The 22,879-nt window shown below is 38.2% G+C and overlaps 1 protein-coding gene across 2 annotated transcripts in view; it reads right to left on the bottom strand.

Moving 5' to 3' along the window:
- Positions 1 to 22,879, bottom strand: part of LOC109033769 (uncharacterized) — a 74,257-nt gene that overhangs the window by 28,291 nt on the left and 23,087 nt on the right. For both annotated transcript variants that reach the window (XM_019046540.2, XM_072296714.1), the window contains 4 exons: positions 9,127 to 9,245; positions 7,769 to 8,227; positions 7,020 to 7,199; positions 6,554 to 6,655 (listed from right to left, as the gene is read on the bottom strand). In XM_019046540.2, the coding sequence (XP_018902085.2) occupies positions 6,554 to 6,655; positions 7,020 to 7,199; positions 7,769 to 8,227; positions 9,127 to 9,240 (855 nt within the window). In that variant the 5' untranslated portion in view covers positions 9,241 to 9,245. The remainder of the gene's footprint in view (positions 1 to 6,553; positions 6,656 to 7,019; positions 7,200 to 7,768; positions 8,228 to 9,126; positions 9,246 to 22,879) is intronic.

Here is a 22,879-nt window from a genome sequence, read left to right as displayed (position 1 = left end):
ACGCACGTTTATATAACCCACTATACGGGTTTATATAGGATTCACGCCGGAGTTGGTACATACATAGGGTTAAAATTTCGAACCGTGAAATAACTACATATAACTTTAATTTTAAATCTGCCGAAAACACCCTGATGATACGTGACTCCCAAAACTTTGGTGATCATCAAATAATGATCATTGGTGTAAACAGTGCTGACATTTAAGAGGAGCTAACAGAAATCAAGTAGAAGTGAAAAGAATGACGATGCCATTTGCACTACCCGACACTGCTCTGAAGCGATGTCAGGTTGTTGTCAAATTTCTTTATAGATATAATTTTATGATTAAAACAAATGTGTGATATAATCATTTCTGGAGAATAAACATAGAATCGAAGAAGCTCCGAGAGTTCAAGGGGCGGTTGCCTCCTAGCGCCCCCCGTCTCCTGCTGTCCATCCTTGCAAGCTCCTTAAATAAAGTGCCTGATAAAAGGGTTAAATTGTAAATTTAAATATAATTGAGGGGAAAAAAACACTAAGAAGTGACCCGAACTGTATGTATCAAGGTGGAGAAATGATGCTGGGTCCACACCATTTCGCGGGAAAAACAAAGCCAAGAAGTTCCAACAATTATGATTAGAGTCAAAAATAATGTTTTATTAAAAAAATAACTTTCTTTCCTTTTTATTTCTCCTTTTTTCGGACGAACGGGAGGACCTTGGACGTACGCTCCCTATGCTTCCGTACTAGGGAAGAACGCCGTTTAAACATTCGAGAGTTGCCAAATTTCCTCCATTAAAATGTCTTTTTTTGAGGAAAGTTATGAATATTTTTCCTTGAAATTTTCAGGAACTTCAGATCAAAATACGAACAGAATTCACTGAAAAATTGGAAGAAAAATATTCATAAGTTTACCAGGGAATCCGTGTTTTATCGAAGAAAATTTGGCAACGGCTAAAGGCTCATACGGCGTTTTTCCTTGGCACGGCAGTATGCCCCCTTGGATTCGCCTATGTTATTACCAGTGTTCTAAACTCACCCTCGAGTTTTAGGAGCCATGTAGCGCATCAAGGCCGATTTTTAGGCGCCATTGAAGATTTTTTAGGGGCCAAATTGACTTTTTGCCTACATGTTACGGCGCATTTAGTGAAAAGTTAGACACAAGATGTTTTCGTAACAGAACTAGTAAGTAGATGTAACTTGGGGAAGATAAAAGCACTAAGTATGAAATCGTGAAGAATAGGAAAAGCAAGCTTTCACTTGTAGTGCTGAAAATTCTGAGTTTTTTAAAGTCAAATAGATTTGTTTTTCTTTCTTTTTGTGACTTCCTGTGAAAACCCAGATTTTTAGGGGGCAATTTTTAGGGGCCACGTTGGCGCAGAGCCTTCATTTTTTAGGCGCATTTGGCGCATTGGCGCATTGGCGCCTGTGAGTTTCTAACACCGGTTATTACGTCAATTTCTTGATTGATTTTGTGGAACTTTTGCGAGCGGAATGAAATCCGGCAACATTGCGGCTCCTTGTCGCCTGTCACTCGACGAGTCGTAGGATGATTTATTTCATCGATGCAAGCCCGACGGATGACGGAATGAACTTAGCATCGCTGAAATGGAAACATGGACTCAGGCCGCGTCGCTGCTAATTGAGGAAGGGCATTTTCGAGAGGACCCCAGACACGAATCGGTAGCGTGCCGCCGCCTCCCGATTCGTCGTGCATCCAAGCCTCCTTTTTCGGGAACGACTCATGTCGTGACATAAGGGCGTAACTACGCTCGAAGATGAGCCCTTCCGACTGCACGATCCGCGCTTATTTTTGCCCGAGTCAAAATTGAGTTGCGTCCTTTTATGGCTTTTTAGGCCGGTCTTCAACTAATGATTCTTCGGCGATTTCGACTCAAAATGGGAATTCGAGGTGTCGTCTCTCGCCGCGGATTATCCGAGTGAAATGCTCGGATGCCGCGTTCATTGTTCGGTATCGCGTGATAAAACGATGAGAAATTTTAGAATTTGCATTGTCTTAACCTTTCTCTGACAGACTCGGGTCTCATAACTCCTAACTTATAACTTATGTCAGAAAAGGACGCATTAGGTAAGGTTCGCAAGAGGGAGAAGCAGTGAGAGGAGGGAAGAGAGGTTGAGGAATAAGAAGCAGAATGAGAGAATGAGAAAGCAGAATGCAAGAATGCAGAATGAGATATATTACAGTAGAAAGATGAGAATTAGAAACAGGATGAAGGATAAAAGAGAAGGGAAATAAGGAAAAGAAGGGAAGGAGAAGAAAAGGAGAAGGGAAAAAACGGACGGAAAAATGGTAATAAAATATGAAAAAAGTAAAAGACAGAGAATAAGAGGTGGAAGAATGATAAAGAAACAGATAAAGAAGAATTTAATTTCGTTCCTCTATCTTTCCCTCTCATCCTCCTTTTATTTTCTATTTTTTTCCAGATGCTCCTCCTCTTTCGCTTCTTCTTCATTTTCGCCTTTCGATTTCGAAACTATCAGACTAGGGGTAAATCAGTGGTATGGCGTAATTTACAATATAGATTGATCCGTCATTTAACCCATGGGAAAGGATCGATAAACAGTGTTTTCGTTACGAACACCTTAACAATCGATTCTTTACCACAGCTTCAAATGGGGGGATATCGATAATCGATTATCCACACCTCGCCACTGGAGTAAAGCTCCTCACTCCTGGCAACCACTCGCAACATATTGCGAATTTTCGGGAGTGGCTGGTTCCCGTTGAAAATTCAAATTCAAATTTCTCTACACAATTCATAACAATTCTGAGAAGCTTGCCAACCCGAACCGAAGCGCCTTTCTCCCACATTTATTTTTATTTCTAAGTTCTAACACATTGCAGCCCGAGTAAAGTGTTTATACCCTATTCACGAGCCACTTTAAAAACATTAAATTGCAGATTTTCTCCTTCTTTTTTAAAGTTAAGTAGAATTATCAACACGCAGCAATTGGGTTACATACTTTTCTCTATTTTCACTATCGTCTCAGGAGCTCACGATTTTTGTTGAAAGTGACTAAAAAGCCACTAGAGGAATGATATCGACTGTTCAGACGGCTTCAACCGCAATCCTAGTTGGTTTCACCACTTACTTCATTACTGAGAGGAAAACTCAATTACGATGTGCGCTTGCTTCGCAGCATTAATCTTTACCCTCATCTCCTCCAATGAAAATATTAGAATGTCTCTTTCACTCCCACATGGGTTTGAAGAATTACAACTGTCGTTTTTCGTCAAATAATGATCAGCAGCACATTGATCTCTCAAAAAAACTTCAGATGAACACAATTTCATACAAAAAACAATTTGCATAACAATTAACTCGTGAGCTGCATTTCCCAAATAAAACTGATCAGTGCACATAGAAAAAAAAAAGAAACACTCCTCGTAGTTTTCCTCGATTAACAACTCGCTTATTGGTTTGCATGGGATTCAGAAATTAACTATATAAATTAGGCAGGATTTGGATTTTATTTCTGAACGATAAAACACACATTTCTTCGCTCCAAGGTTTCATATTATTTATTTTTATCGATAAGAGGTAATAAATGCAAACTTAAGTACTTTCCATTAATATTGCAGGCTGATGACAGTCATAAAACCTTCAGTGACTTAGTGGTTTGCGCAATTTATTGTTTTTGAGCCAAAAACTGGAGTATCCTTTTCAAATCTTCCCACGATTCATTATCAACCCGATACTGAGTCTATCTGAACTCAATTATTCACCATCACTTTCCCTTTCTTCCTCCACAATGAATTAACGTTGACTTAAATTTTTATGCTTGGGGAAAAAAGTAATAAATCGAATATAACTTGACGGTATCGAAAGCAAAGCTTTACTTCATTCCTATTTGTCTCTTTTGTAATGCGCGATTTATTGAATTAGTATTCCACTATTTCTAACCGCATTCATTCGGAAGTTGCATTTGAAGATCATATTTTATGTTTGCATCTAGTGAATCCTATTGATTAGCGAGGAATAAATAATTGAAAAGATCACCTCAAACGGCTTTCTTCTTCGTCCATCATCATTAACAGACAAGAAAAACACTCGTCAAAAGACACCGCCACTATTCTGCCGTGCTAAGGAAAAACGCCGTATGAACCTTCAGGCGTTGCCAAATTTTGGTTTATAAAACACAAATTTCCTAGTAAACTTATAAATATCTTTCTTCCAATTTTTCAGGTAATTTTGCTCGTAATTCCACCGAAAAGTCCTAAGAATTTCAAGGGAAAATATTCATAATTTTCCTCGAAAATAAACATTTTATCGAAGGAAATTAGGCAACTCTCGAATGTTCATACGGCGTTCTTCCTTAGCACGGCCGTATTGTCGTGCATCAAAGTAATTTCTGCCATGTTTTACATCAGAGTTTTTGATGCTAAGGACTACCTTAAACTTGCAGGTTTCCGAAGTTGAAGGAGATTTAATTAAAATATGGGTAAACAAGGCTAAAAACTATTGAAACCCTAAAAGGCAGGACGTTCCGAGCTGCTACCAGCTCATTTTCAGCTGCAAAAACACATAAAAACAAGTAGAAAAGTGGTGAGTTGAGTGGTTACGTGATAACGGCTGGGGTCATGTCGCCACTCAATTTTCTACTTGTTTTTATGTGTTTTTGCAGCTGAAAATGAGCTGGTAGCAGCTCGAAACGTCCTGCCTTTTAGTGTTTCAATAATTTTTAGCCTTGTTTACCCATATTTCAATTAAATCTCCTTCTTTATTCGTATATTCGGGCTATGTTTTTGTGGTTTATCGTTTCCGAAGTTGTTTAGTTTATTAGGATTACAAGAAGAAAAACCCAAAACTCAACCATGAAAGGTGACTGCATGGTGATAAATCTGAGTATTCTCTGTTTAGAGATTGTCCAAAGTCGAGTGATAGGAAGAGTAGGAACTGTTTGAGGAAAAAGCGCTAATGGTGGGCATGTTAAAAAATTGGACCGGCGATTCACTCGCGCGAACATTTCCGCCAACTTTCATTCGCTCTCGGTCCATTATGTGACAACCCCGATGTCGAATGCAAATGGACGTAGTTGTGCCCGCACTGGCAATCTGCTACCATCAGCATTACGTGGCGCTCGGATCAGATAATTTAAAAGCCGCAATCATGCATTGCGGGTTCCCAGCTTGAATAATATTCAAACGGTGACATATAAAATGCTTCTGCACATTTTCTCGGCGTATCTTGTCTGGGAGGACTCCTTTTTGTAGATCATTATCTAGAGCGATTATTCGTTCGTTAATAGGCGCCGCTGATTAAACAGTTATCAGTGCTGCCGTGCTAAGGAAGAACGCCGTATGAACCTTCAGGCGTTGCCAAATTGTCTTTGATAAAACACGAATTCCCTGGTAAACTTTTGAGTATTTTTCTTTCAATTTTTCATAGAATTTTGTTTGTATTTTGGTCTAAGGTTCCTGAAAATTTCAAGGAAAAATATTCATAAGTTTCCTCATAAATAAAAATTTTATCAAAGGAAATTTGGCAACTCTCGAATGTCCATACGGCGTTCTTCGTTACCACGGCAGAGTGGTTGGTTGGACTGTATTTTGGCGAAAAGGAACAAGGAACCTTGCAATGCTGCTCAGATGAGGCAATTTGTTTTGATTGGCGAGGAAATCTAAACATTTAAACAGCTGGTTGTTCAATTTGGGAGTGCAGTTGGGAATATGGTGCACAGTTAAACATAGTCTGATCATCCAACAAAAATTCAAAATGAGTCAGAAAATTAAAATATGAATCCAGTTTTGGGCTTATTTTTGGTATCAGAATGAAAAAATTACAAATAAATTAATAGCGATTAAACGCCTTCGAATCTTAAATTCGGAATACAGTTCAATGAAACACCTCATATTCACCGATAAAAAAGGAACGTTTTTTCCTTGATAGTCTCTAGATTTCAAAGACTAAAACATTCATAATTTTTCTGGAAAAGATTTCAATACTACGGAAATACCAATTTTAAATACGTCAGAGACTTGAACGCCAGGATAAGAGTAAATACGCGTAGAAAAGAAGTGTATCCATGCAAAAAGGAACAAAATTCCAGTTGTCACATAGACACATGCTTTTCCCTTTTTTCAGCGCTTAAGTCTTTTAAACCACTACTTTTTGAAAACGGTTATCTTCATAATATCCTAAATTGTGTCAGAAATGTTGCACACAGTTTAGTATTCTTAATAGAATAAGGGCATTTGAATTCTTTGACGAAATAATCTAGTGATTCCCAGAACAATTAGCTCCCATCAAGCTTGTTTTTCACTACCCTTCCTTTGCTCCTTTCTTTTTCAGATCATGTGTAAACCCCACTTTAAACGGAGGGAGAGGGCTTGAACAAGTAGACAACAGTGGCGTGGTGTATCGATTGAGCTGCCATTTAAACCTACTTAAAAGGGTCGATAAACGGGGTTTTCGCAACAAACACCTTAATAATCGATTCTTTACCATAGCCTTCAATGGGGATACATCGTTACTTGATCATTCACGCCTCGCCACTGGTAGACAAGCAATTTCATTCAAGAGAGTTTACTTAGAAAAAGAGAAACTTACCTCCGTCTCTCGATTCCTTGATGGTAGATTACTCGCTGTGACTGAATTGAATTGCCTGCCATCATTTTTGGATTTTTTGGCTGCTTCCAGTTTCAACTTTTCCTTCAGACAAAAAGAAATTAAAAACTCGGTAAATGGTCGTACGTCTGCATGATTAGATTGAAATTACCACTGAAAAAGAATGATATTTGGAAATAAGCGAGGAAGCAGCAGGGTTTACTACGAACTGCCAGTTAGTGATCAATGTATAAATAAAGGGATTTTTTGAAAATTGCATCGTAAACTGAAATCGGCCAAGTAATAGCATATCGATAGTTATTGTACCAGACCACGTACTCAATTACTTGAGAGAGTTGGGCCGGAAAATCATGATTAGACCTGTGTATGACTTAAGAGAGCCTTAAAGTTAAAGGAATAAATGACTGTGAATAGAGCTTTTGAAAAGTATTCAACATTTATTACTAACTTGTATTTCAAAGGTAGAAATTCCTTGGTTTTTAAGTTGTTTGTATACGCCTGGGTAGTTGTCAGACTCTTGAATGGATGTATCTTTATCTTCTTCAACATTTGCGTTTAAATCCTTAAAGAGAGATTTTGCTGATTCTCCACGTGAACGTTGCCTTCCTCTTCGAGAGCCAGATCCATCCTATTAAATTTCAAAAATGTAATCATTCGTAAAATAATATTTACCGTCTCCATTTATACTCGTATGTCTTCATGTAAGAATTGAGTTTTCTTTCTCAAAAAAAATTTTCCATGAATTTTGCGTCTCTCAAATTGCGGTAATTTTTAGTTGTATGCGTGTTTCCTAAATTCGCGATTTGTCGTTCTTTACGTTTGAGATGTTATAAAAAGGGTCAATTTTTGAGCGCCCTTAATAATAGATTCATGCACCTTAGATTCTTTGATGCGATGATTAGTTTCTAAGATATCAGATATCACAAATTCAACTTCTGTCCCAATATCGGCTGGATCTTTAGTCAGATCAGTTAGATTTTTACTCACACAAATTGGCCAAAAGCAAGTAGAGAGACGCGACTGATATCACTAGATTTTTATTTGCATCATGATATCAGTAAAGGTTCAACTGATACCAGTATAGATCCAGCAGAATAGTCGTATCATTCTTTACCTTTTCCTACCCCTCATTTTGTAGCCGGTATAACTTCGAACTTTTCTCGTTTTTACTCGTATTTCCGTGAAAAATCACCTTACCGTTTGCTCAGAATTAGACGCTGGAGATCTTTGCCGAGACTGGAAGCTGCTATCGGAAGTGGGACTTGTCTCTGGTTGTCTCGTCGAAAAGGTTTCTGGGCTGAAAAGCTTCCCTCGGCGGGGATACTTGGACTCCTGGCGTGGCGTCGGTGATGGCAGACTATCAGTCGTTTCGACCCTCTTTCTAGGGAGCGCCGGTAGGCGCTCACTTTTATACCTATCTGAATTTGTTGTTAAAGTTGATTTTTGTTGACTAGTTTTTAAAGCATCATAGCTGAGGTTCGACTCGAGGTCGAAATGGGAGCTCCCTTTTCTCCTGTCCAGCTGATTGAATCCCCTAGACGAGTCCAACGGCTCCGCTGGTTCTTGGCTGTCGCCCCGTCTCGGCGACCAATTCAAACTCGCTGAGTCGCGAGATTGACGACTTTCAAACGTTCTCTCTTCATCGCTTACCAACTCCTGGAAAAATAGACGTCGTAATAAGTACTTTTTTATCCAGTCAAGGCAGACGGGTTAGTTGCACTGCTCACAGAATCGTATTTTGATGTAGATTCTTGTAGAGCAGCTAAAAATGATAAAATTTGTTTGAACAGCGACCCTCTACGTTCAATATTACCCGAGATATACCGTTTCGAAAAATTCGATTCATGACGTCATCCACGTTCGGTTTCCTCCACCTTGCTTTCATCCAAATTTCAAGTTGAGTAATCAGTAAATCACTAACTGATGAAAGCGGGGTGGAAGAAACCAAGGGTGTTTCTACCGCGTTGAATGACGACGTAAACCGAAATTTTCAAAGCGCGATATCTTGGGGTCAATATTGAACGTAGAAAGTTGCTGTTTGGACTATATTATTATTATTCTTAAGTAACCTGCATTACAAGAATCAAGAATCAAAACACGATTCTGTGACTAGCGCAACTGACCCATTTTTACGACAGAATATCGACGGTGTGAGTCGGCAATCACATAACTCGGTTTGCGACGTCACAGACTTCCTGTCATTCTTTATTTTTTAAACGGAAAACTACTCAACGGAAATTCTTTTAAACTGCCGTGATTTTTCTTTTCTTTGCGGAGAAAATTCTGCAAATACTTCCAGGAATGATGTCAATTTGTTCTCCTTTAAAAAAATAACATAGAGGCGGAGATTTGCAGACACACCAAACGAGTTATGTGATCGCGGACTTACGCCGTCAATATGATAGATTTTTGAACTCTTTTAGAAGACATAGTCGGATTTTTTAAGATTTTAACTAATATAAACCTTTTAACCCCTCTCTTTGAACCTCATTTTTTTGGCCTCCTTAGGGTGAATTTTATGATAAAAATATAAAAGATACATGGAGATCACTTACAGCGTTAGGTGTCTGGAAGCGGCGGGCACCGCGACGCTGACTTTGGGCAGTTACATGGATTGCTCTTGAACTTAACAATAGCAACAAAACTGCTGAGATTTCACACAGCCGCATACTTCCTGTGAAAAAAGGATAAAAAAGATGATACAATGAGGTTTACAAAAAAATAAAGAAACGATAATGAATGAAAGAAATATAAAATGAAACGTTATCTACGAATATATCCTGGCCCTTGGTGGGGCCGAAATTCGGACGCCAAGATACCACAGGCAATTTTGACATCTCCTTGAAAGTGCCGGCCTCCAGTGAGGAGATTTCAAGGCGCAAGAGCAATTTTCAATGAGGTTTAAATGTTAAGCTATTCTGCCGCGCTAAGGAAGAACGCCGTAAGCCACTAGACGTTGCCTCATTTCCTCATTCTACAAATCAAGAATTTTCAGGAAAATCTATGGATATTTTTCCTCCAATTTTGCATGGGATTTCGTTCGTAGTTAGATGTTTAAAACGTCTAAAACATGTCAAGGAATAATATTAAAAAATAGACATTTTATCGGAGGAAAGTTAGCAGATATAACGTTAATGTTCATGTCGCACAAGAACTTGTAATTTAAATTAAAAGAAAAACTCACTTGCACGTTCTCTATACCGGTCGAACGCGTTTCAGTCTCATCGCGAGTCCATCATCAGCGACACGGAGTTTTTCTTTTAATTTAAATTTAGCAGCTCTTGAATGTTCATACGACGTTCTTTCTTAGCACGGCAGTATTGTCAAGGTACGTTTTAAAATTAGACGAATCCGATCACAATCAGCCTAACTAGATGAGACTTTGCCTAACTCATCTAGTTTTTTTTTTTTTTTTTTTTTTTTTTTTTTTTTTTTTTTAATTTTTTCAGAGGAAACTAATCAATTCTCTAATTTAAAATTTTGTAATTTTCTGTGTAAAAGTATTATAATCCAAGAGAATTTTACAGAGGAAGGTTTCAAGGCATTGTGTTGTCTGGTTCTCTGATAAAAATGAAACTTGAGCGAAGTCTATCAACATGGAAGGTTTCTGATTTAATGCGATCGATTGTGCCTCTTTTGCCTACAAAGAGTACCAACATTTCACAAGATAAGTTAATCGAGTTAGTTTTTTCCCAAGAAAATATGGTTGAAATCACATAAATTGTGCACTTATTTAATTTTGATGTTGAAGCAAAATTCTAATGGCAAGCTTCTCAAGCGCTCATAATAACTAGGACGCCGGTAATAATTCGTCATAGCAGGCCCGCTTACAAAAACCTCGGTCGGACAATTATGTCTTTCTCCTTTAATGTCATTTTTATGGCTTAATAACATTCCAGAATGACGGCTTGTTTGCTCAGCCGATTTTGATCGAGAGTGGACAAAATTTAGAGAGTATTTGAAGTCTTGCAACTTAAATAAAAGAACAGCAGAATCTGCTCGTTATAAATTTTCGGTCTCGATAGATCCTTCAAGTGAATTCAGATGAATAATTGGCGACAAGAATTTATCTGTTGTCCGATTTTGAGGCCTCGTCTGACCTACTCAAGAGTAGCTGCGATAAGTTTTCGAGGAGGTTGTGTAAAAACTTCAGAATTTGTGAGAAAATCCGCGGAATAATAGCAGCGATAACTTGCCCATCTGCAAATTTTAACTGCAAAAATTACGGCTGAGTGACGAACTTCCATCATGTTTTGCAAAATCATGAACGAAAGTTGCTGATTGTGAGTGGCGGCTTGAAGAGTAACAGCGAACTCGAAACTGCGGTTTCATGGCTCCGAAATGCGAGGTTTAGATGTAGACACCAAGGTTCGTACAAACGTGTGAATTACGGGCAATTGAAAGAGTTATTGCAGAAGAATGTCGAAAATTCAAACTTTGGAAGTTTGAAATATCCTAATAGATTGTAACAAGTTCATCCCTTTCTTGAGTGGAAAAAAATAGCAGCAGATTAAAAAATACTGGGAATACGCGCATAATCCGAAAGTATCTTGAGCGCACCAATCACTTTCACCATTCGAAGTAATCATGGGAAATCAGGGCCGATCTTTGGTGTGATTCGAAATCCAACAGAGGCAGTTTCTGAAATCCCTTATAAACCTTTGATTTTGATCTCGAGGTAACGGCTCAAAATTAGTCGAGAGATATGAAAAGGGATTGATTGCTAAGGTGAAATAAGGTTAGGGTGAAATAATGAAGGGAGATAATAGAATTAAGTCCGAATGCTCGTACGGCGTCGAAACACATCATGCATGGGCTTTTAAAGCTCTATTATTCGATGCCGCGAGTTAGAATAATCGCGCCAGACACAGTGCGGCCGGCGTTAAACGAATATTAGCGCCTGTAAGACTTTAAGAATACTTCAGGCATTGCGCTGAACAGTGCGATCGGCGTCAAGCCCATATTAGCGCCTACAAGACTGCATGAATACTTCTCGCATTGCGCCAAACGCAGTGCAGTCGGTATCAGTACTCAGTTGGCGTGAAACGCATATATTAGCGCCTCCAAGACTGGAGGAATGTTGTAGTACTGCATGTCGTCATTCTTTACTTTCTGCTCCAGTTTTTATTACCATATATAAAAGGAAAAAATGTATCCTCGTTGTAACGATTCAGAAACTCGGATGATATTTAATTTTTTTTGGTTACATTAAATGGAAATAGAAAGAACGAAAATATCGCGACGAAATCTTCGACACTTTTATTAGAGATCGTTTAGGTAAATTCGAAGAGACTTTATAGAAAAACTGTGTGGAGTTTTTTAAAAACATTTATTAGAAGTGGTGCATAACGTTGCAATCAGAAATAAATACACGCTTACTTTCGGGTGCACCTGTCGGTCTTTGAATCAATTCATCTCATAAAATACTTGAACATGGTTGTTCTACGATTTTTCACGTGTAGTTTTTTTCAGTGGTTGGCGGCCGCGGCGGTGGTCATCCACTTTTTAAATGTCTATGAAAGCTTTCTGGGCCATTCGTGCTGCAAGGGCTATCCATCAAAGAGAGATATGCACGTTAGTGAGGAGGGAATGAACAGTCCTCCGCGATGTGCTTATCTACCACAAAATACCAAAGTTGCCAAATCAACGTTTCTTCGTTGAATGTTGAATATTCGCGCAAACATGTGAGTTTTCATTACCAGAAAAATTCGTGCAATCCTATTCATCTCCAAAAAGGCAAAGAAGGGGGCATTCGCGCAATCCTATCGCAGCCTTAAGTGGACCGCGTTAAACAGAGAGGAGCCAAGCCAAATCAGTTATTGCCAAATTTAATCGGGCAATTTAATTTTTTACATGTAAACGGTTGTGCGGATTTTCGTGCAAATTTCAGTGAAAATTCTCCATTGTACGAGGCAAATTCCCTAAAAGTTTCAAAGAAATCCGAACAAACGTTCTCTCCTAAAAAATTAAATTGCCCAGTTAAACTTGGCAATAGCTGATGCGGCTTGGTTACTTTCTGTTAAACTCGGTCCAATTATCAGGGTGTTCGCAAAGATCACCTTGCACCCATTCTTTACCATAGCTTCAAATCGGGACGAATCGATAGCCGAAGATTCACGCTTCGGCAATGAAATAGGTACTTTTCCTTTTCAGATCAATCATCAGCACGACAATGGAATGAACGGTTTATTTTTCGTCCGGGAAACCCCTGGAGGAAGAGGGAACTTCAGGATTATTCTTCAGGATTTACATATTGAGACTGAAACTGCACCTTTCACAAATGAATAATTTTCAATATAAGGCGGTACTCAAAACAACAGCATCGGGGAATATCGGTTTACGAACTGAATCATTATTGACTCAGCCGTTGGGTTATAGGCTCTCTTGCTCTAGAAAGAAAAAATCTGGTGCAGCGGTCGCCGCGAAGTGACCTTGAGACAACCAATAAACCGCGCCTTTACTTATTTTTACCGCTATGCTTCAATTATTGCAATTATCTCACCCTGCGTGATTTTGTAAGCGATCCGCATCATTGAAATCTAGACCACACCTCAACTTTCAAAAATTTGTGAGCATTAAAATTTTTCTCACCTCCTTTAAGATTACTGACAAAGATTCTGGCATATCATTGTCGAGGATTTTAAAATGCTGATTTTTATAATGAACTTATACCTCGACGGTAAAACTGCAGAAATGCAAATCTTCGTTTACAGCGTTGCAGACTTCCTGACACACCTTATTTTCTAAGTGGAGAACTACCAAACGTCTCTTCTTTATGAAACTTCAGTGATTTTTCTCCTCTATAGGAAAAATATTCTATGAAAATTTTAAACTATGATGTTGTTTAAAATAAAATCATTTTAAAGCAGCTTATTATGGAAAATTGGAACTAAGTCAAGATGTAAGAGAACATAATCAAAGCTTCGGTTAGGGCCTCATGGAACGGAAACTATTCAAATTTCATTATAACGCCTGGATACAACTATTCGGGATCTATGGTTGGCCGTGTTGCATACGCATAAGAGTGAAGGCGTTTTGACTTTTAGCATTAACCGCCTTACCAGCGGCACTCAGCGGAGCAAGTCGGCGACAGGAGTCATACAAAATATGGAAACATTAAAAACTCCTATCGATGTTAATGCGGAACATGGAGGTTTTAGAAGTGGTTTCATTGACTTTCTCGTGAAATTATCTCCAAAATGTGCCATCTACAACTTATAATGTGGAAAAATTAACATCAAAATTTGCAGTTTTAGTCAAAAATTTCATATTCAACATCTCTGATCGGCTCGTTTTGTTATGCGGCGGGCTCCACTGCGAGGATTTAAAATGGCAGAGTGCCTTCAATTCCTCATACATACTTCGAAGACATCACTTAGACATGAATAGCTGCTCTACGAGTCAGCACATCGCGATATAAAAACTGAAGCACGAAAGAGACTCACAACGCACGTCTGCGTACAACTATTCGTGCCTGAGAAGTATTTCCAAGGTATAAACGAAGAATTGACGTGAATTGACGAACAATTGAAAGCGGTCTGACATTTTGGAGCCTCTTGGAAAAGCCCGCCGTTGCGTTGGTGCCGCGGGCCGCGGGTAAAGTGGCGAGTGCCTAGATAATCAAAACGCCTTCAATTACGTGCGTATGCAGCGCGGACATCCATGGAGACCGAATAGTTGCATCCATGAGTTGAAATGAAATTTTTAAAATGTTCATCGCATTCGACACTAACAAAAGGCGTTTCGATGAATTTCAAAGACTCACATTTAATGAAATGGCTGCGATACACTTGCGCGAATGCCTCCTCTTTTACCTTTTTGGATATGCATAGGGTTGCGCAAATTTCTCTGGTGCTGAAAAATCACATGTTTGCGCGAATGTTAAATATTCAACGAGGAAGCGTTAATCCGGCAACTTTGGTAATTTGTGGTAGATAGCTACATCGTGGAAGACTGTTCATTCCCTATTCATTTACGCGCATGTCTCTCTTCGATGGATAGCCCTCGCAACACGAATGGCCCAGAGAGCTTTCAGGGATATTTAAAAAGTGAACTAGGGGCCTTTGGCCACAAACCACTGCAATAAAACTACACGTAAAAAATCGTAGAACTGTCATGTTCGAGTTTGTTAAGAGATGAATGGATTCAAAACCCGAAAACATAGATGATTTGTCAACAGACTAACGTAAACTAGCGTAACATAATAATGCGTTTATTTTCCAATTGTTTCCTACTTTGCCATAAACTGGTACCTTAAATTAACTTCATTTTAAAATTCGCGCATTCCTGTAGCAGATGTTAAGGTTTCTATTCGTGAAATCCTTTTGCCTTTTTCGCACAATCCTTAAATATTTTCTTAGACATTTCGCGCAATTTTGGATTACCGAATTAAATATGGTAAATTTTCAGACGCATCGCATCACTCGAACATAATTTCGTGAGAATCGGCCGGATAGATATCCTAATCTCACTGGTGCCAGAAATAGCTTATTTTTCTAAATATGTAGGAGACGATCGTATCGATTGAATATCATCAAGTTACTTCATTTGATGTCATTTCTTTACATATTAACAATACATGTATTAACAGTACTTTATATTGTTGCACATGTTCTGAATCTTCAAATATTTCCTAAGTATTTTTTTTTTTTTTTTTTTTGTTATCATTATTACTTGCCCATATATATTGAGTGCGATTAGACACACCCATACTTGGACTCTCAGCCTTTCAATGCAGTAAATTTTAGTGCAACACACTCAAACTTTCCGTGTGCTACTCTTGTTTAAATTTGTCTTGAAAAATAAGACAAAATGAGTCAAAAGCCGAAAAAAATGTGGATTACTTTGTGTCACGGTTAAAAGATCCAAATGTCGTAAAAGGAGGGCCCAATACACCTCACGGTAAATTTAGCCAATAAGCACGCCCAAAGAAACGTGTGAAGGTAAAACGTTAAGTACCCAATTCGTGCTCTCTGCTTCTGCAAACATGGTTGCCATGCTGCTAACAATTTTGGCTGTATCAGGGTGCGATACTAAGCTGTCTCAGTCAGGAGAGTTGAGGTTAATGATAAAATAAAAATTAACCAGAGACACAATTTCTTTCTCTTTTCCGGTGTGGAATGAGCTGCCTTTGCACACTCGGCCACCGAATGTTTACTTTTTCATACTTCTTCTCATTTTTAAAACATAATATCTCAATTTGAGTCGATACCGCTTTAAAATAAACTTATCTTTCAGCGTTATATTTTCCTGGACTTTTATTTTTTAAATTCATATAATCTTTTTTTCAGTTCAATTGCTCGAATAAATAGTAATACACTCAATCAAATACTAATAAAATTATGATTGGTAATTTGGTTAAATTGTTGCACGGTCAATTATATTGTTGGAGGGTTTTTGAACAATAATAGAAATGCACATTGACAATTCACCATTCAAATTCTGTCTCATAGCTTGATTTCTCTTATTCATTGCACTTATTTCGTGACAACACAAAGCTTTTTCCTGAATTAACTTTCCCATTCACCACTCACCGAGCAGTTTTTTTCGTTTCCTTTACAATCCTACTTAATGGAGATAACGTGTTTCCTCGTTGAGTAATAATGATCCTATTACAACTGCAGAAAGTGTATTTTTGTATGGCGTCCTTCGCCACTGACGATCGAAAGAGTATAAATACTGTTGCTAAAATCACAGATAAGTTTTTTGAGTTCTATCTACAAAAGAGTCTGATAAAATCCTATACCTACATTGTATAATGTATTGAGAGATTCGCGCTTTCTTGAATTTCTTAATATTAACGCTGCTGCTGGTACGTACTGTTGCATGAGTTTGATGAAAAGGCACCCGAAAGGTCTGACATGGTGCTCCAAAGCATGACTGGAAATTTCCATTTCCTAAAATAGGTACTTTTCTGCAATTTATCCTGACTGTCACGTAATAATGTGTAATGATTACAGAGTGATTTAGTGACTAAATAAATCATAATTAAATTAGCGGTTCCTCAACAATTTAAGATCCATTTTCCAAGGTGAATGATCAGCCTCTCGAATGAAAGGGGTACCTGAAAATGAGGTTATCACATTAAAAATGAGATAGCTTCACAGGCAGATGAATTTTTTTAGAATAAAGTAAATCAATAACTTTTAATAAATGAAGTATTTTTTGCATTGTACGCGTTCTTGGAGGAAAATCATATAATAAATCATATTGAGGAGCAATATACTCTGAAAATAGATTCAGTCTAACTGAACGTCAGTGATGCTCAATATAGCTTAAAATAATTAGCCGAGATTTACCTTCAGTCCATGTAATTTAATTTGCTTAAAATACCTTTCCTTATCTTGGCTGAATCCGAAAATCAGGGTACCTCCAAGAATCGAAGTATTAAGACACACGAACGGGAATTTCGGTTTCAAACACTTAATGTCTCGGGCGATATTAAGTACCGGACACACAGTCATTGTGCATGACCGGACCATTTTTCAGAATATTCGCTAAAGCTCTATACGATTCACGACTTTAGCGAAGGGTAAATGGCGCAGTGTTACATGAATAACGAAAGAAATAGCTTTAGGGTATGTTTCAAAAAGGAGGGGAACATTGATGATCAAAAGAAAATACATTGGGGGGGGGGGGGGGGTAAGGATAAAAACTCAACTGTCAGCTCGACAAGACCAGTGCAAACTTTTCAAGAGCACTCAAAGCCATTGAAACATTTGAGAGACGTGGAGGACAAGGCGCGTAAGTGCAATTTTTGCTATTTCGAGAAATACGAGTTTGAAGTTTTTGAAATTACATGGATCCTTATGGTGGAAAGAAAGTTCAAACTGACTTCTTGATGGTTAAAAATTGAAATTTTTGAGCGAATTTTTCACAGAATATGCATTAAGGCTAGTTTTACTTGAAGACATTAATATCTCAATTTTTTCAAAAACTGCACTTACGCGCCTTGTCCTCGAAGCCCCTCATTTAATTATTGGGCTCGTGCCTCGCAAAGGCATAAAATGAAATTTCACTGAAAAAAAAAAAAACACATTGGATCTAGAGTCCAGACTCTTGAAAACATTGACAGGAAAAAGGGCTCTTGATTCAATCAGATTTAAGCTTAAATCAAAAGAAAATCCGCTCAAATTAAAGAGGCTTGGTTCTTGATTTAAGCTTAAATCTGATTGAATCAAGAGTATTTCTTCTTGTTGATGTTTTTAAGAGTCTGGACTCTAGATCCAATGTGTTTTTTTCCCTTTCACTGAAGCTTCAAATAAGGTGTGATAAATTGCAGTGGTTTTCGCTCAAATCGACAACGACGCGAAAAGTTTTTTAAGGCCTGGTCCGGTCAGCTTTCTTCCTCCACGCAAGAGTTTTGAAGTGGAGAGAGAGAAAAAAACCACATCGAGCCGCCGGATCATTGTTCGATGATGCAATTTCGGCGAAAAAACAAGACTCAGCCGCCGCGCAAACCGGATTTTTTCAGTGGAGCAACCAACGGAGTCGACTAAAAATGAAAGGAGTGCTCAAGCGAATGTTCAAAAGTGAATTGGTCCGCCATCATGCACCTGTCACTCGAATATTTATTGAGTTATGAAGCTAAAACAAGGAGGAAAAATGCCTTCGATAATTATCGAATCTTCGTCATTTCTACGTGACTTTGCTGCCGTGCTATATGAAAGCGACGTATGAACATTCAAATATTGCCAGATTTCTCCTGACCAATTTTATATTTTTGAAAAAAATTAAATGAATATCTCCTATTTTAAAATTTCAGACTCTTTTCAACTGAATTTTGGATTACATCTAGAACAAATGTAATAATATGTACATAAATTCTTAAAAATTCAGTACCATCAGCGATTTGTCAACATTTGAATACCCATATTGTAAGAAATGCAGTATGGACTTATTGGCCTTGACGTGTCTTTCAAAGAGGGGCTGGAATCTTCTTATAATGATGAAATTGAAAATGTTAGCTCCTCTTTTTTATGCACGAAAAGTAATTTGATTAACGTTTCTTCCTCTATAAAGAGAGGGGCGAGGGCCGCTCTCGTCTTTCCATCAGGTAACAAGTTTGAATGAAAGAACACTAAAAACTTCTTGCTCTTCATAAATGATGTAAGAGCTAATATTTTCAGTGCAACGTAACCAAAATTCCTTCAAAGTTCATCAAAAAGAAGCAACACCGGTTCCGCCATTATCTGATCGCGACAAGTCTTCTTTGAGAGCAGTGCTTTCGAAAATAATGAATGACTAAGTGGCGACGCCCCCTGACAGCTGCGCGGTTCAACCCCCAAAGCGTTTCGCGCCTCATGCGTCATGCGTTGTGTGTTACTCTTGTAATTTTAAATCCTAGAGTAAGATGAGGAAAAGTCCTCAGGATCGATGTGCGTGCATATTTTGAGTGAATATCACTCTAAGACTAAGACTTTCTGTAACACAGAAATTCCCAAAATTTATTCGGATTGCAAGCTTTCGAGGGGAGAAATAAATGCAGTAAAACAGACTCAAAGGTTATTTTCGCACGGCAATGACCAACTTTTGCTCTTCCAAATGCAGCAAGGCATGTTTTTTTGTACTCCTCTTTTCTCATATCCATATAGGATGGATTTGGTTTTTTTGTCTGTGACAAATTACTTCGTGCAGTGTGGGCAATAATTGTGTAACTTGAACATTTTTGAAATAATCGTTTGGGACCTCTAATTTTAAGACCGCATTTCTGCTTCGAACCGGATTAGGTCAAACGTTCGAGGTGTTTGTCGAGAGACTCTTTGCGTCAACAGTTGAGCAACATTTTTTTGCATTTCACCTAGTATGGAGTGTGTAAAACAAATGAATGAAAAAAAAGAAAACTAATTAATGTGAATTAACTGGTTCTGCAGCATCCACCACGGAAGCGCAAGGCTTAATTACTCCACTCAAGCCTCAGAGTTAAATCATCTCCTCAAAACTATTTCAGGTTTATTGTGTTTGATGATTTGAACAAGTGAAAACATCCAACAAAACGGTTGAAAGCTTACTCTACGAAGTCGCCGGCATAGAATTCCACACCAATTCTAGATGAGAAGAAAAAACCACAGCTAATAGGCATCAAGCCTGTACTATGGATGGAGCTTTCGAAAATGAAACTATCGAGGAAAGTTTCTATCACGAAGAGAGCGCCAAGGCACTAGTTTTGGACTTTTTAAATTAATGTATGGTATAATACGCTTTATTCTACGATTTTTGAAGCAGGTTTCTTTGCGTTGTGTATGATTCTAATTGAATGGAAAATGATTTCGATTTAAATAAATCAATTGCAATTCACTGTAAAGCAACCGGGTAGCTCTATATATATTAAAAAAAAAAAACTGAAATTTTTTTTGGACACCGAATAGTCCATGACCCTCGACTAATTATCTCAGTTAGCTTATGCTTCATGGGACTGCCTAGGGCCCATAACAAGGAGAACAAGAAGGGAGTTTTAGCAGAAGACTCGAAATAATTGAAATTATTGGTTCGTTTGCTTGTATCATCATACATTTAATTGTATCATTTACATATTTAATAAAAAAAAAAACAATTTTATTGCGACTAAACTCAATAAAATTGAATTTTTTTCATTATTTGGTCAATAAATGCTTATTCCAAACAGTCAATGAGATAAATTCCATGCATCAGAAATATTAAGCAATTTCAAATGCAATGCAAAATTGCACCCAATTTTAATTTAATTGCAATAAATTTCAATTAGAAGTGTCCCTCCAATCCTTTGATAGGCAGCATGGCCTCTTGTGGTGTAGCGATTGCAGCGCTTGCTCTATGATCGGGAGGTCACGGGTTCGATTCCCGTCCAGGTGACCTGAGTTTGATGGGCTCAAGAAACGGTTAACTGGGGCTGGCTGGATTAGGGACAAAGAAGAAGCGGGACTTTAGGGACGGTAAAACGCAGGCTTATCCCTCGTGGGATGATTAATTTTTTTTAAAAAAAAAAAAAAAAAAAAAAAAAAAAAAAAAAAAAAAAAAAAAAATACACAAGATTTTGACGCAGAATTAATAATTTTACCATGTAATTGAAACTTATTGCAACCTGTGCTACTTGAGTTTTTCTGGATGAGCAGACTGACTGTTGAAATTGATGGTCAAAGCTACAGACAAAGGAGACAAAAGGGATACGGAGGAATCCTATTGGTGGAAGCGGGTGGTTGCAATGAACAAAGAAGATAGATAATAGACTAACTAACGGCAACTCACGAGAGACCTTATAGTTAGTCCATCATTTTCTCCCTTAGTCTATAGGAACCAACCATTTCGACCAATGGGATCGCTCCACACTCTCTACGTCTATAGCTTTGTCTATCAACTTCAACAATCAGCCCGCAGAAGGGTCTAAGTTTCCATGGAGCCCGGTGTCCATGCTTTCTCCTCTAAGGTACTTTGATCCCAAGTGCCTCTCACCCTGATCGGCCGAGTGCCGCGATGCCCATGTTGGGCGCTCGGCAGGGGCGTCGGGACGCTCCGATCGGAAGAGGAAGTATGACGCGGCGGGCGGGCGGGCGGGGATGCGTTGTGGCAAGTCCCGGGCGGGCGGGCGGGCGTAGAGCTTTACTTCCTGCTTATGGAGTGGCGCGGCGGCGGCGCGGCGCAATCTGTCACCGCTTGGCGCGCGTCAGTCGCGGTGGTATAAGCGCAAGCTCGTAACTTGCATCCTCGGCGGCGCACAGTGGACCGAATCAATCGGAGAGGTCAGACATGGAATTTTTGACCAAAACTGAAAATTTTGATATTAATTTAGTCACATGATAAATTTTAAGTGATGCTTATGGATGAAAATTTCACGAGGAAACACTGAAAAAAAATTCTCGGCGTTTTTACCAAGGTCCGTCGTTACCTTTACCATCTCACTTTTTTTTACCAATTATTGGTAATTTTACCAAGACAGACCGGTAAGCTTACCTAAAAACCGGTATTTTTACTGTTTTTTTTTCAGGTAAGAATACCACTTTTATTGGTATTCAATTCCCGATACCTTTGCCATTTTATCTCGGTAATTCTACCACAGTCGATAAAAAATATTGGCGTTTTTACCGGGGTCCAGTAAAATTACCGAGAAAGTTAATAATTTTACCAAGATTTCTCGGTAAAATTACCAATTCCAGAATTGGTAATTTTAGCAAGAAAAAACTGGGATCAAAAAGAACCCTGAATTCTTGGTAATTTTACCCTTTTCTTAGTAAATACACCGAGATTTTTTTTTCAGTAAACGAATGGAACTACTTTTGGAACTTCAAAATCTTGTATAAACGGAGTAATAAGCTTTAAAATTATTCCAAATTTTGTCCGACCTCTCCCATCGACTCGATCCAGTGTGCGGCGTCTGGCGGGACTGCGGACCGTAACCGCTCGAGCACCTGAGTCACTTGACCACCGGCCACCGGCTCCCGTTCGTTCACCCACCTCCAGCGTTGCTCGACTGCGTGGTTAAATACGCGTGCTTCATGCGGTTAGATTTGTGGAAATATCGATTTTTATAACGATATGGCAACCTTTTTGCATCCAGCGTTGCTCGATTATGTGATAAAACTTTTGTAGTCCACGTATACAAGAAACATGATGCGTGTACGGATGACAAGGAATGACTATTGACACTATTTGGTGACCTCCTTCGCAAATCCCTGTACTTTCAAAAACTGTCTGCATGAAAAAATATCAGTTTATAAAAAAAAGTTTAAATTTTTTTAAAATATCCAGGTTTTCCAAAAAATGTGAGAAATCTTTTAAAAAAAAGTCTAAGTATTTCAATAAACGTCCGGGTTTTTTAAAAACTGTCCAAAGTGTCCAAAAAAGTTTTGAGTGGTCCCAAAAATTTATTAACTTTCCAAAAAAAGTCTAAATTTACAAGAGAATGTCTACTATTTTCACAAAGTGTCAAAATTTGATATTCATGTTCAACTTTTGCAAAAACATCTACATTTTTCAAGAAATGGGTACATTTTCCAAAAAACTGATAAATTTTACACCTACAAAAGATTTTATCATCTCTTCATTTCCACAAGTTGTTCAAAATTTGTAAATTCCTCAAAAAATCTTCATAACGCAATAACCCATAAAAAACAGATGCGTCAAAAAAAAATCATGTCACTAAATTCCCACAAAACGTAAAATTTAAAGAAATTTTAAAAAATCTCAAAATGCACATTAGATCCGTGATTCTCGTAAAGCCCTTCATCTTACAAAATGTATCATAATCCGGATCAACTAAACGCTTTGACTCGCTCCGAGAATGCTCCAAAACGGGTAATTTTGGAAAAATCCAAATATTTCAAGTAACACTTGCGA

This window comes from Bemisia tabaci, chromosome 2, assembly GCF_918797505.1.
Source record: "Bemisia tabaci chromosome 2, PGI_BMITA_v3".
NCBI classification, from domain to species: domain Eukaryota; kingdom Metazoa; phylum Arthropoda; class Insecta; order Hemiptera; family Aleyrodidae; genus Bemisia; species Bemisia tabaci.
This window is presented reverse-complemented; position numbering and strand designations above follow the sequence as displayed.